Source organism: Epinephelus moara, chromosome 8 (genome assembly GCF_006386435.1).
Source record: "Epinephelus moara isolate mb chromosome 8, YSFRI_EMoa_1.0, whole genome shotgun sequence".
Taxonomy (NCBI): Eukaryota; Metazoa; Chordata; class Actinopteri; order Perciformes; family Serranidae; genus Epinephelus; species Epinephelus moara.
In genome coordinates, this window is record NC_065513.1 from 35978437 (window position 1) to 35992749 (window position 14313).

The following is a 14313-nucleotide window of genomic DNA, read 5'->3' on the forward strand; positions in this document are numbered from 1 at the left end:
ATTTTTTACTACTGAAAGAAAACTGCTTTCAAAACCAAAACCCTGTGTGGAAGTCAGAATATCTCAGTAAAATATTCTCAGATGCATATTTTCGACTCAAGCACACATGAGCAGGATAAAAAACCTCCTCAATGAGTCCTGTCGACAAGCCAGAGCGCTGACATTCAGAGTTTAATCATCCAAACATGCAGACTTTACTTATTTGAGTTTAACTGGTTATTTTTATAAAGTTTTACACTCAACCGTACACCCTCGCCTTTCCTGTTTCTCTCTGACACTTTGAACTAACCCTGAACTGTGATCAAAGCAAATCACCATCAACTCAATGATCTAGACAAAGATGTTCAATGCCACCTTTGGTGGACTGATATGACCAATTTTCTTTTCTTCTTGTTTTCTAAAGGGAGATTTATAATCATGCATTGAAGGGATAGTGCACCCAAAAATGAAAATTCAGCCATTATCTACTCACCCATATGCCGACGGAGGCCCTGGTGAAGTTTTAGAGTCCTCACATCCCTTGCGGAGATCGGCGGGGGGAGCGACTAGCACACCTAATGGCTGACGGCGCCCCAGACTAACGTCCAAGAACACAAAATTGAATCCACAAAGTATCTCCATACTGCTCATCCGTAGTGATCCAAGTGTGCTGCAGCCGTGACATAAAAAGTTGTTTTGAAAAACGTCATCTGAACTCTGTTTTTAGCCTCACTGTAGCCTGTAGCTCTGACTGTTTCTCTGTGCTCCGCGCTCACGTGTGTGCGCTCAGGGTGATCGGTGATGCATGGTCTCTGAAGAGCAGCAGTCTCGTCAGTACTGATGTCCAGATTCTCAAGTGCAGGCATCGCCAATTCCCAGTCTGAGCAGCAAAGACTTTCCTGATCCGTTGGCATTGCTTTGCATTTGAAACAACTACACCACCAGGTTTCCAGTGCTGGACTCTGGTATTCTGCAGCTGGCTGAGGCTCATGAGCTGCGGCAGCTGCTTCGTCCAGTAGCCTGAGTTCCTTACATATACTCGTGCTCAAACAAATACGGCTCAACAAAGAAATGCTGTTCCTCCTCAATTTCAAAGTCCTCAGACATGTTGGGCTGTCCTTTGCTAAAAGACCGTAGTGCAAATTATCTTTTAGCTACTGTGGTTACAGTTGTCTCCCCCTGCGGTGCACGTGTCACGTGATGTAGCAAAGCTCATGCTTTCGCTGGTCTCGCGCAAGCGCGCACACGTGAGCGCGGAGCACAGAGAAGCAGTCAGAGCTACAGGCTACAGTGAGGCTAAAAACAGAGTTCATATGACGTTTTTCGAGACAACTTTTTATGTCGGGGCTGCAGCACACTTGGATCACTACGGATGAGCAGTATGGAGATACTATGTGGATTCAATTTTGTGTTCTTGGACGTTAGTCTGGGGCGCCGTCTGCCATTAGGTGTGCTAGCCGCTCCCCCCGCCGATCTCCGCAAGGGATGTGAGGACTCTAAAACTTCACCAGGGCCTCCATCGGCATATGGGTGAGTAGATAATGGCTGAATTTTCATTTTTGGGTGCACTATCCCTTTAAGGGGTCAGGGTAACGGCGGCTACAAAGATTATTCAGCTTGGCCTAATTGTCTTTTGTCCAGCGTCTTCAAGGCAGGAAATTGTTAGTGGTGAAGTTAGCAGCTCTGTGCAACATGTTCTCACTCCCACCTCGTCAAATGTGGCAGCTTGGTTAGTGGCGTACACTTCAAACGATGAAACTTTACCTCTCTAGAGTCGTTTTTGGACGTGTCGGTTTCTGCTTGTAACATGCATACGTTGCCTTTGTAACAGAGTGAATGACTTGGTGATCCCACTGGTGCACTGGTGCAATTTATTTTTACAAATGTACCTGTGTCAATGTTATGTTATTTACTGTCTTATTTTGTTGTTTGTTGTGATGTGTGTACTTGAGCTACACTGATGAGCCCATGCAGACGGATGTGTCCCAGTGCCCTGTTAGAGTCTGCTGTCTCTGGACTAGCGGTAGGTTGACTTTGGCTAAGTTCCGCCAAAAATACTTTACTTTTTATGGTTAAAAGTGTGTTTTATTTGCCATAAATGTGCCATAAAAGATGTATTTGGAGCAGGTAGCTCTGCAAGTTACTGTGTATGTAACTTTATTAGCTTGTTAGACGCAGCTAATCCAGGTGGTGTGGCTGTTTGATTTGCAGCAAGCCTTACGTGTTTTGTTTTGTTTTGTTTCATTGCATGCTGAGCTGCATTGTCTATGAGAGCTGGCTGCGAAGGCTGATTTTCTTGTTTCATATACACCAGTGGCGAAATAAATGCAGGTCCAAGCCAAAAAGTGACTGATAATGTGTCATTATTTAATCTACACAATGCAAGAGTACTAACCCATTACACATTTTCAAGGAAACATACATTTAAGCGCCAAAACTACTTGCTTAGGTTTAGAAAAGATTGTGGTTGGTGTTAAAATGACGTCGACTTTTTCACACCGGAACCACACAGCAGTCTGAAAGTCCTGTGTTTGTTTGACCCATCCATCCACCCCAACCTCTTCACCCGGGGGACATTCTTGCTCTCTATACTACGTCATTTGCTCTAAGTGTCTAATGTTGACCCAGATGGGTTTATATTGAAGTTGAAGGCCCAGTTTGTTTCACAAAGACACTAAAAGGATGCCTTGTGCAGTACTATCAGAGGCAGAGGTGCGTGACAAAGCTTTGGTATTTGACAACCTGGGAATGAGAACAGGTTGGTTTGTGCGGCTGTATTTCGGCACAGTGGTGCTTTGAGCTAAATACATGCATCGACATGCTAACATGCTAATGTGAAGCAGGTATAATGTTTAGGTCTAGTGTGTTAGCATGTTAACATTTGCTAGTTAGCACAAAATGAAGTACAGCTGAGGCTAATGGGAATGGTTTTGCAAGTACTTGGTTATAAATCGAAGTACTGGGTTGATCTGTTGGTGGTGCTAGATGAAAACAGAGCATGCATGTACCATACGTCATTTTCCAATCCAATAGCTGTTAGGATATTTCATTCTGGACTAAACTGGTGGACAGACTGATAGCGCTTTTTCTAGAGCCAATGCCGCTAGCATTACTAAAGACATTAAGCAACTTTATGAATCTTCGTGTGCTGTCTTCTCCTTTGTAATAACACTATACAGCCATCTCCACTGCAAACCCTTGTTGCGCTCACTTCACTTTCTGTCAAAGTAAATGACAACGTAGACATGATCATTGCACGCCGATGGTCTCATATTCAGTAATAAGACAAGTCACATCTTCCCACCATCACTATAAAGCAAATGGAAGTATGTAAACACAACTGCCATAAATCCAGCTTTCAGCTTCAGTGGCTTCGATTCCATTATTCCAATCACTTCCTGTTTGCAACATCTCAGCTTCCTGTCTCTGAAGGAGAGTGACAGCTTAATCTGTGTTTGATCAGGAGACGGGGAAAACCCCATCGCTCGCCACGAGTATGAACAAATGGAGAGATAATGTCGTAGGCGGCACTGATTTCGATTACAGCAGACAGTTACTGGGTGAGTTTAAAATGCTCCTTGAAAGATTTGTCCCTGCTGGGGCTCTCTGACAGGTTTGGCTTGGGAAACACTTTCATGTTTCCTTGACGTGATTAAGAGAAGGCTTTCATGCCAAAACCAAACTCACTGGAACTGAGTGAGGCAAAAACAAGTATCATAAACATGTTTATGGATATGAAACTATAGGCCGAGTTCTGGTGTACAATTTGAGGAATAGTGGATCGGAGGAAAAGGGGTTCATTTTTCAAATACATCCATCAAATATGTAAATATGGTAAATTCCAGTGTGCGCTTCTCTCTTTCTCTTCATTTGTGCAAAATCTGAAATTACTGAGATTGTAATTCGTATTAAAAAAGCTCTGTGATATTCAGAGCATATCCATGATACAGAGGTTGTCTGCACACGGCTCTCAACATGGAGGCTGCTGAGCTGGCAGACAACGCCATCGCAATATCAGCAGTAACCACTGAGTACAGTGTATAGCAGCAGCATTTGGTGAGCCAGTGGGATACAGTGGACTGATTTAGCTGGTAAATTCACTATCTATCCATTTGGGAATTACTTTATCCGCTAACATTAAGAAGCAACCAACGCCAGGTCAACACAGTGTGGTTTAGTTACAGCTAGCTTGCTTGCCTGCTACATAAATACTATCTGAGCGGATATGTTAAGCCTGGTATACAGTGCGATTTTGGGCTGTCCCAGACAATGATGACAAACGTGAAAGACACGTGGTGATACCTTTGGTCATGGCTCTAAGACGGTGATCCTAAGCCGCACATTGAGAGAGATTCAAGGATGGCTGGTGTCACAAGTAACGTAATTCTAAATATGAATGAAATAAATTTTCCAGCCCTCTTTCAACATCATGACGGTCAGTCATTCTCATTCTCACTCCAACCTCATCACATACCAAAATTTGGTCACGGACTTTCCATGTCCACATACAACATGCGAGGTACTCTGGGTGTGTTGGTTGTTGACGTTGTGGGACACCGTGTCAAGTTCTGCCTGTTACATGTATTGTCTTCTTTCAAAATACACTTCCATTTTCACAGGAAATTGAAAGTTCACATACAGTCTCTTTCAAAATAAATGCACTACTTCGGTATCATGCTGCGAATTGACGTATTTGTCCCTCAAAAACTAATACACATGGGTGGGTTTAGGAAAAAAGAACAGGGTGTGGCTTTATAATCTTATGGGATGTGAACACCAGTCTCTTGGGTGAAAGTTGGTGTTTGTTGGGCCCATCCACCCCTCCCGCCAACCCCACTCGGACTATATCGCCGCCTTAACTTTCATCCTTGTCCCTCTGCGTTTCCCCCTGATGAAACTGAATCTATAATGCAACAAGCCAAGTATCATGCCGATGTTAATGGACGCCTTTTTTTCATTGGTTTCTGACGCTGCAAGTCACTGCCCAAGTGCTCCATTTCGACGACTTCAGAGTGAGACTGGGCTCGTTACCCAGGTGCTTGCTCGCAGTTATGGAGCTAGAGCACCACGGCACAAGCAACAGGATGCTGACTGCAGTTCATTTGACAGCCTCAGAGAGAGGTGTCAATTTTAACAAGGATTTTCTGAAAGGCACCTCCAGAACCATAAACATTTGCTTTCATAAAGAGAGAGAGACAGCTCCTGGTAGTTTCCTAATAAATTGCATACGTTCCTGTCTTTTAAGCATGAAATCCAGTGATTAGATAACAGGCCAGTCATTATATTGTTCAGCTTTTTGTCGTAGTTTGCTCATGTATATTGAATGGATTCATTTGCCTTAATGTCAAAATGTATTGACTTTTTGTGAACCAATTCTGTTTTCAACTTGGTCCCAAATTAATACAAATGTTTTGAGGTTTTTGGGACAACTCTCTTGAGAATCTGATGGTAACAAACGAAATTTAGGTCTAATTCATTAGAGAAATGGCAGAACACAACTCCCCTCGAGCAATCTGTACAGTTTATGTCACATATGACATAGTGAATGATCAAAAGGCAGACATAGGAATATGCATCATTCTGCTTTGGTAAAGTTTGTTTTCTGTGTGATTCTACAAGTCTAAAAATAACAAAAGTGAGAAGTGATGAAAGGGAAGCCAGAGCAGACTTGAACTGAAACAATAAATAAACTGCACTGATCATAACCTCGTCAGAAAGATGCAAACATTCTGCTCCTGCCTTATCTTTTGCTTTGTGTCTACAGGAAACTTCTGGCGTCTGTTTACATGAGACTCACTCTGGGGCCTGTTACAAATGCTTTAAGCTCAGCACTGGGACTATTTTGAAGCTGCTTCCAATAGGGCTGTTGTTAGGCAGTGTGGAAATGGGCTACCCACTTAATTCCACCTGCAGTGATATTGACACTGAGCTTTGTGTGTGCGTGTGTGTTTGTGTGAGTGATTTAGCGGTGGAGGAGGTCTAAACTATATCAAGCTCCCGTAATATGACCAACTGTTTTTTTTCGTCCCTCTTGTGTAGGAGGGGAAATGGAGAATATGGAGTCCAATTCAATTTATGCTCGCATCACCGTACATTCAGGTACTTGCTACAAGCCCTCCACCTGCTACCACACACACATATGCACACACACACAGGCTTATAGAGCATCAGAAAAATAGCGTTTTGTTCCAATTATAGCTTTGACAGCCTTCTCGGCCGCAAAGTGTGGTGCCATTGGTCCAATCCCTGGGGTGTCCAAGCCAGTAATTGAAAATCAAGTCCTTGGCTATGCGTGCCAATAGGGTTTGAGCCTCCTGTCCCTGTACATGCACTCGCACACACATATTCACTAATGTGCAATTTCGTTTCGTGACAAAGCCCTGTCTCCCTGATGGCTGAGCTGATGTATGTGACACTTCAGACTTCCAGGCAATTCTCGTCCGTCTCTCAGGAGACGCGAGCAGTGACGAGACACAGACTGACGCTCGAGCAGCAGAACGTCACATCTGTCAAAATCTGATTGATCAGTGCATATTGTCATTTAGAAGTTATCGACCTTTGCAATATCTGCAATCCAGGAACCATGATAACATTAACCCTTTGTGTTTTGTAGAAGTTTGCTTCATAGGTGTAGATTTCGAGGGGGGAGTATTGAGAATATACATTTGTCACCCCAATAAAAACATGACAGACAAGTTATTTACACCATACATTGATGCAGAAAAGACACAAATTGGTGCATTAAAATCACCAGAATGCAGGAAATTCACTGTTTGATGCTCAAAATTTTCTGGAGGACTTTAAACCCACACCCCTGTTATTTGGGAACGTACAAAATAACAGTAATAATTTTATTTTTTTCCTTTACAAGACCACTTCTTTTCTTCTGACCTTATTAAATCTCAATATGTTAAACTTACTTATACTTATGTATTCATTCATTTTCTGTAGCTGCTTATGCTGTCAGGGGTCGCGGGTGGGCTGGAGTCTAACCCAACTGACATTGGGTGAGAGGCAGGGTTCACCCTGGACAGGTCACCAGACTATCACAGGGCTGACACATAGAGACAAACAACCATTCACACTCACATTCACACCTACGGACAATTTAAAGTCACCAATTAACCTGCACGTCTTTGGACTGTGGGAGGAAGCTGGAGTACCTGGAGAAAACCCACGCTGACACGGGAGGAACATGCAAACTCCACACAGAAGGGCTCCCCGACCCTGGGTTCAAAGCAGGAACCCTCTTGCTGTGAGGCAACAATGCTAACCACTGCACCACCGTGCCACCAGTCTTTGTTAAAATACTCCAATAACAGAAATCCTAATAGATTTATTTAGAATTTCAGAGGTAGTGCTGCATTAAAGGTGAAGTCAGCACCATGGAACATATGAAAACCCATGTTTGACAGCTGACCCTAAGTAGAAGTAATAGAAGAGTTCTGAAACATCATCAAATCAAAATCATGTTTAAATTCTCAGAAAAATGAGTTACAATTATAAAGTATCAGGCTTATGAAACAATGTTAAGCAAGTTTTGAGCTCTTGGGGTGGGTCTGGTGTTCAAAAGGAGCATTAGGATTTAGGAAGTTACTAAATCAGAGACTCAAAACACAGGATTGGACAGTTGAGGGTTTACTCGCAAGAAAGCCAAAGAATTAGTACATCATGACAATATATAGTGTCTGCCAAACAAGCAGTATCAGTTGACACACCTTCAGCTTTCCAATACACATTAAAAGGTGTTTCCTGTCACTTAAGCAACTGTTTATCTGTAATTCAGACAAACACCTCCGAGAACAATTGCTTCTCCTTACGTGGCCAGATTCAACAGTCTATATCCAGTCTCACACAAGCTACATATTACCCCTCTGGGAGTCATCAGACCGCCATCAGTCAATTAATCAATTACCAATTTAAACAATTAACCATCAGCCAATGCATGTGAAGGCAAAAACCCAACAAACATTCACCCTCTTCAGTCAACATTAGTTGTATTTAGAATTTGTTGAGTGTCAGTTTAGCATTAATTTAGCATTTGTTCCCCACGGCCCCCTTACTACCCCTTACTGCACTAAATTCATGGTTGTAATGGGTGACCACTTTTTCCATCCTTGCACTGACTGTCACAGATTATATTGTCAACATAGGTAATTCAAAACAAAGTTTTAAATGTGAGCATGGCAAAACATCTTCAAAGTTAGTGCTTGCTTGCGCTGTGCAGTTAAAAGAAATGTATAATGAGGAGGTGCATGCGTCTTACAACATGATACAGCTTGGGTGGAAAATGCTTTCTGAACCCAGCTGCTGGCTTGCAGCGCTGTCCTCCATCTTTGAGCAGCTGAGAATATGATGAGGGTGAAGGCAGGATTGTTCCCAAAAGCTAAAAGCAGACTGAGTTTTGATAGCACAAGTCTTGGCACACAATAAAGCGTTTATGTAGTCACTTTTTTCTGAGCTATTAATCAACAAACCAATCAGCCCTGTCACATCTATATTGTTCCCATTTTGCGCTACATGGCAGGAAAAGCTGTGAAACCAGTTACGCTCTTGACATCAACAACAACAACACTCAATCTCCTCGGTGACACTGCCTTTAAAGTCTGCCTCCTTCACAACCTGTAAGACATTCCTCACAAGGGATCACTAATGCTCTACAACAGCTGAAAAAGCCTCTGTCACTGCTATTAACTGTGCATTACCTCGGGCTCTCCTATTCTCTCCACAAAGCATCCCATCGCTTCTCCAGTCAAACTGCCACTATAAGTTGAGCTGTAAAGCCCAAACGTCTCACTTTGTCTTGTGACAGATTGACTGCAGCGAGGCAGGCACGAGTGGATTTGACTAAGCGAAGTCAAAATGAAGAGCTGTCTGTTTATTGCACCCAAAGCTGGATAAATTAAAGTGGGAGAGTGAAAAGGAAACTGAGATTCCTCAATCTAAGCGACCAAAAGCTTCTCCTGGAGTCAAAAAAAATGACTGAAATATGAGACATCCATCCTTTTCCTTTTTTTTTTCCTCATGTGCTTCTGCTGCTGTGCGCAAAATACATTTCTGTCACGCAAGTTCTCTGTACACTGGAAATCAAGTTTGACAATAAAGCGCTGAGTGATGCAATGCTATAATTATGGGCATGACATTGTGCAAAGATCACTTCTGGCACTGACATGTTGACACTTCTCTTTTATCACAGGCTCAGTTTGTTGAATGTCAAAGCAAGAGAAAAAGAGGCAACAGAGTATAAAATACAGAGGGCAAAATGCATTCTTAAAACAACCAAGTCCATTTTGCACCATTTTGTCTTTTCTGGATGTTTCCGAAGCTGTCTGAGCTCTGAAACAGGTGTTGAGTAAAAGGCACCAAGGCCGTCCATTGAACACCTTTTGGGAAGCAGAACCAATTCATGTTTGGCCTCTTTCACACAGCTTTTCTAATTAATATCAACCTCAACTGAATAGCATTTCCCTGCCAACCGTATTGCAGATGTGTGTGTGTGTGTGTGTGTGTGTGTGTGTGTGTGTGTGTGTGTGTGTGTGTGTGTGTGTGTGTGTGTGTGTGAGAGGGAGACAAAGGAGTGTGTGTGACTGTGTCATTTCAAATGTGTGCAACCCCAGGGTTCATTTCTGATTTCTCATGGGGGGGAAATTCTGCGCCAGCATCCACTGACAAGAACTCTCACAAGACTCAGCTCGCCTGTAATTCACACATATGTGTTTCAGTCAGAGCCAAATAAGAAATGCATCACTTTTTAAGACCCACTGTCCAAAACATCCCTCTGCTTTGTTTCCCTAATGATGTGTGCATTATTAAGGTAACAAGGACCAGAGGTGCAGTGAACAGATCACTCAGCAGAGATACGTCAGCTACCTTACAGCATCACCCCCACTGCAAACATGGCAACAGCGCAACAACTTGCTGTCACCGCGCTCACTTTGGGATTTGAGCAATGTCCCAGGGGCTGCTGCATGATAATGTGCAGATGTCGCAGGTTCACATCACAAGTGCTCCAGGCATGAATGTTCTCCAGATACCGGAAAAACTAACAGTTCAGAATAGTTGTCGTGTGTCCACATGCTTGTTGGAGGTGCTGTCAGGTGCCTCTGCAGTGCCGAATTTGGTGGAATTTTTAGAGAAGTTTTTATTTATTTTTTTAAATCAAGAAATGTTGGTTGAATCACTTAGCAGCTGTGGTGCAAAGATGGAATATCAACCCATCTGACCATCAGAAAGTCTGTGTGGACTTAATGGACTCAGTGAAATCAGGCTTCCGTGAACCAAATTTTCCACCCAGGAGCTTTTGCTTCTAGTTAGAGCCAACGCATCAGTGCTGTCCTCAAGAAGCAACGCTTTATGGCAGAGAGGCTGCAGGGGTGCCTTATTTTATGAACTAAATCAGCTCCACACTGAGGGGTGAGCATCTGCTGCAAATCTATATTTCCAATCAATGAAAGAAAATTGAAACAAGATAGCTGATCTTTGAGAAACACTGATAACAAACTGGTGAGTATTTCTGCACACTCTTTCATACATCAAGATCAGGAAAAAGGAGGAGGGGTGGGGGGTGGGGGGTGTTTGAATATGAATCTAAAACAGGCCTGTTTGGAGCTGTCATGCATCTCTATCCAGATCTCTGAGCGCTGTCCAAGGTGCTGACCGCGCGTCTGTTTGAATCAGCTCCACCGCAGGAGCCTCACACACCGCCTCTGTTAGGGGATAAACACCTCACTATAGCCTTGAGCACCCTCAGGTGCACTCGAGCAGGTAACATCTCACCTTCAACTTCGTCTTCTGGCAGGTTCACCGGGGCGCTGTAGGAGAGGATGTCAGGGATGGTGCAGATCCCCCGGTACATCAGCGTGGAGGTGACTGGATGCATCGGCATGACTGCGACCTTTGGTTGCCACCTGCGCCCTCGTCATACAGAAATGTCTACAGAGAGGAGCCCAACTTCCCCCCACGGTCGCCGAGGGAAGGAGGAAGCGAGTCCATGGATGGGGGGAGAGGGGTGAGGTGGGAGACGCTGGATACCGCAGCGTGTCCGCGGAAATCTCGCTTTTCAATGACTGGAGAGCAGGAAAAAAATGTGTGGGGGGTCTTACCTCATTGCAGTTTTATAATTTGCTTGAAAATGTCCTCATTAACACACAAAGTCAGTGCATGGAAAAACTACCTCAGGCCGAGACAATGCGCACATATATACATCACCATCAGCCAACACGAGCTCCACATCTGATTAGTGCCGGTTATTATTGATCTCTGCCGTAAACCGATCAATCGATAGGCAGATTTGTAGGTTATCAATCCACTCGTTGTTTGTGTTTTAGTCCCGGCGTTTGTCTGCTGCGAGCAAATTCATGCATCCACTTGTTGGATACGTGCGCTCACTTGACGCACTCCGTCCTCAAGATCCAGCCACCCTCATATAATCCACAGGAACGACGTGTCACACTTAAAACACTGACGGGGAAATACCTTCAACGTGTCTCGTGAAAGCGTGAAAAGATGAGCGCGTGTGTCCGGATCCTCAGAGACAATACTTGCTCGCTGGCTCTTAATTGGTCATGGGTACGGGGGCGCGTTGCGATCCAGTTGTTCCATCTTCAGTGGAGGAGTGAAGGAGTGTTTGCGTGTGTGTGTGTGAGAGGAAGCTCTCTGTGTGGATCTGATATGTCTCTCTCCAGTCTCACCCCCGTCACTGTGTGTGTTATGCGGGAGGGATTGCCTACACCCATACAGAGTGTGTATATGAGCAGACGTATGTATGAGGCAACACTCCCCCCTCCATCCCTGCCTCCCCCAGTGTCTCTCTCTGTTCAATTACTCTCCCCGTGCGCATTCCGGTTACTCACCGATGTCAGACTAAAACCATAAAGTGTGATGGATGAGCATGTATAGTAGGTGTATGGTTGACTTCCTCCTGTGCCGAGGCTATAATAAAAACGAATGTAACGCCATTTGCTTAAATTATAATCCATACATCTGATGACCAGGTGCTTATGGTGCGTTTGAAGTTTTGCTCTGACGCAAAACTGCATCCGCGGCTGATTTAGTTAGGATGAGGTGACATACAGTGGGAAGTGTTTTTATAGATTGTGAGAGTGAAAGCAGAGATGGGGAGTGGTGGTGGTGGTGGTGGGCTCTGACTGTCTCATCATCTCCAACTGTATGCCTTGCTGCACCACTATCTGTGCACAGAGACCCTTTGAAATTAACTGTTGTACATTTCTACTGACATGGCTGGCTGAGCAGTTGGGGGTAAGGGCGTAGTAGGTCAATGCTGAATGGAGCCACTTGAATTTTTGATGACCATGGGCTGTCTTCTCAGTAACCCCTTGAAATGTATGAGTCTGCATGTCAGACACGTTTCTAAAATGTCTTTCTTCTTTTACTCAGTCGGTTACAGGGCCAGTCATGGCCGACTGGGGCCCGGAGGTTGGATTTTGCTCTTGTAGCCTTAATCATCTGTGTTTATGTTTCTTTCATGATTTCTTCGGTGTTCTTGCTTCATGGATAAAAATATTAAATCAGGAGACTTGTTTTTATAGTAAAAAGAATATTTATTAACATGTGCACAAGAATGGAAAATGTGAAAAGTCTTTTTTGATTTAAGGAGGATGATAAATCCATGGTCAAATAGGGAACCCCCCGGGGTCTAGACACTGGTGGTGGTAGAGGTGGTGAAGATGAGATGAGTTGAAGATGGAGAAGTGATGATGATGTGGATGAGCAGAGGAATGGGCCTTTGAGGTCATCCTGGACTCTGGATACGATGGCTAGAGGTGACCGGGGTGGAGGAGGGCACAACAGTTCTGCCTAAAATGACAGAGGAGAGAGCAGATTTAAAATTTTGCCCTAGCATCCTGATTGGCTGATAGACATAGTGGCGAAGCTTGATTGGATAACTAGAAGAGTGAACACCCATAGTCAGCTGATCAGAGGAAGCAGTGGGAGTGGGAGGGAGAGAAATGTGAATGGATGAGCACAAAGAAAGTCTTCCTGATTGAACTTACACTGAGCTTCCTTTGTCAAAGCTATATGACTGATGTCCTGTCCATGGACCTGTTTTGAGGATCTTAGCAGTAAAAGTGGTTTATTATTATAAAGTTTTGAATATTCCCTGCTCAAAAGAGCTTTGTAGTGACTTTCAGGTCATTGTTTAGCTGTTTGACTCGCAACTTTTCAATCCTGTCTCACTCCGAAGAGGTTGAAATCTGGCACTTGGGCAGTGACCTGCAGCGTCAGACACTGACCATCCTTTAACGTCGGCATGATAAGCAGCCGGTCACTGTTATAGTCTAACAGCGATTGGCAGTGACAGGGGGAAATGCAGCGGGACAAGAACACAAGTTAAAGGATAACTTCGGTATTTTTCAACCTGGGCCCTATTTCCCCATGTGTATGTGTGCGTATGATTCATGGGTACAACTCGTTCTAAAATTGGTTCAATATTGAGGGAGGCGGATGCAGCCGGGAGCCGCGAAATGAGCTAAAACGGTAGATATGGGGGCAAATGCATCCCGTATAAGTTTGTGCATTAAAAGTGCTTTTTTTCGCCACTGACCGGTTCATGCATTAAAAGTGCTTTTTTTCGCCACTGACCGGTTCAGATCACCAGTGTTATCTCGCTGCCAGCTGCATCCACCTCCCTCAATACTGAACCAATTTTAAAACGAGTTGTACCTATGAATCATACGCACTACCTATGAATCATACGCACACATACACATGGGGAAATAGGGCCCAGGTTGAAAAATACCGAAGTAATCCTTTAAGGAGGCGAAAGTCCAAGTAGGGCTGGTGGGAGGGGTGGTGGATGGGTCCAACAAACACCACGTAACATTTTGAGGCCAAGCCCTGTTCTTTTTTTCTAAACCGAACCGTTTGCGTTAGTTGTTTGAGGGGAAAAAAAGTCAGGTTGCGTAGGGCATTTACTTTGAAAAAGACAGTTTGTAACAGGCAGGACTTCACACGGTGTCCCAGAACGTCAACGACCAATGCATCCAGGGTACCTTCACCTATCTGGACGTGGAAAGTCCATGACCAAACGTCGATATGTGATGAGGTCGGAATGGGAATGTGTTGAACTTTTATGTTTTATGTGTTCACTCACTGCTGAAAAAGCTCTAGAAACCCACTGTAAAATCAACCTTACCTACAGAAAAAAATGTTGAACCTCTAAACCATGGATTTGTATGTTATATAGCAAATAGGTTGAAACTTTAGGTTTCATCAAGGTTCCGGTTAATGTGTGGTTAGGTTTAGGCACAAAAAACACTTGGGTATTGTCAGGAAAAGGGTTAGTTTTGACTGAAAATAAGGAAACTAAAAGAT

The 14313-nt window shown here is 43.9% G+C and overlaps 1 protein-coding gene across 1 annotated transcript in view; it reads right to left on the minus strand.

The window, feature by feature from the left end:
- LOC126394362 (calcium-binding protein 7) overlaps nt 1–11698 on the minus strand; it is a 44533-nt gene extending 32835 nt beyond the window's left edge. Inside the window, exon 1 of the mRNA XM_050051136.1 lies at nt 10756–11698. Within this exon, the coding sequence (XP_049907093.1) occupies nt 10756–10864 (109 nt within the window). The 5' untranslated portion in view covers nt 10865–11698. The remainder of the gene's footprint in view (nt 1–10755) is intronic.
- Between the last annotated feature and the right edge of the window lie 2615 nt (nt 11699–14313).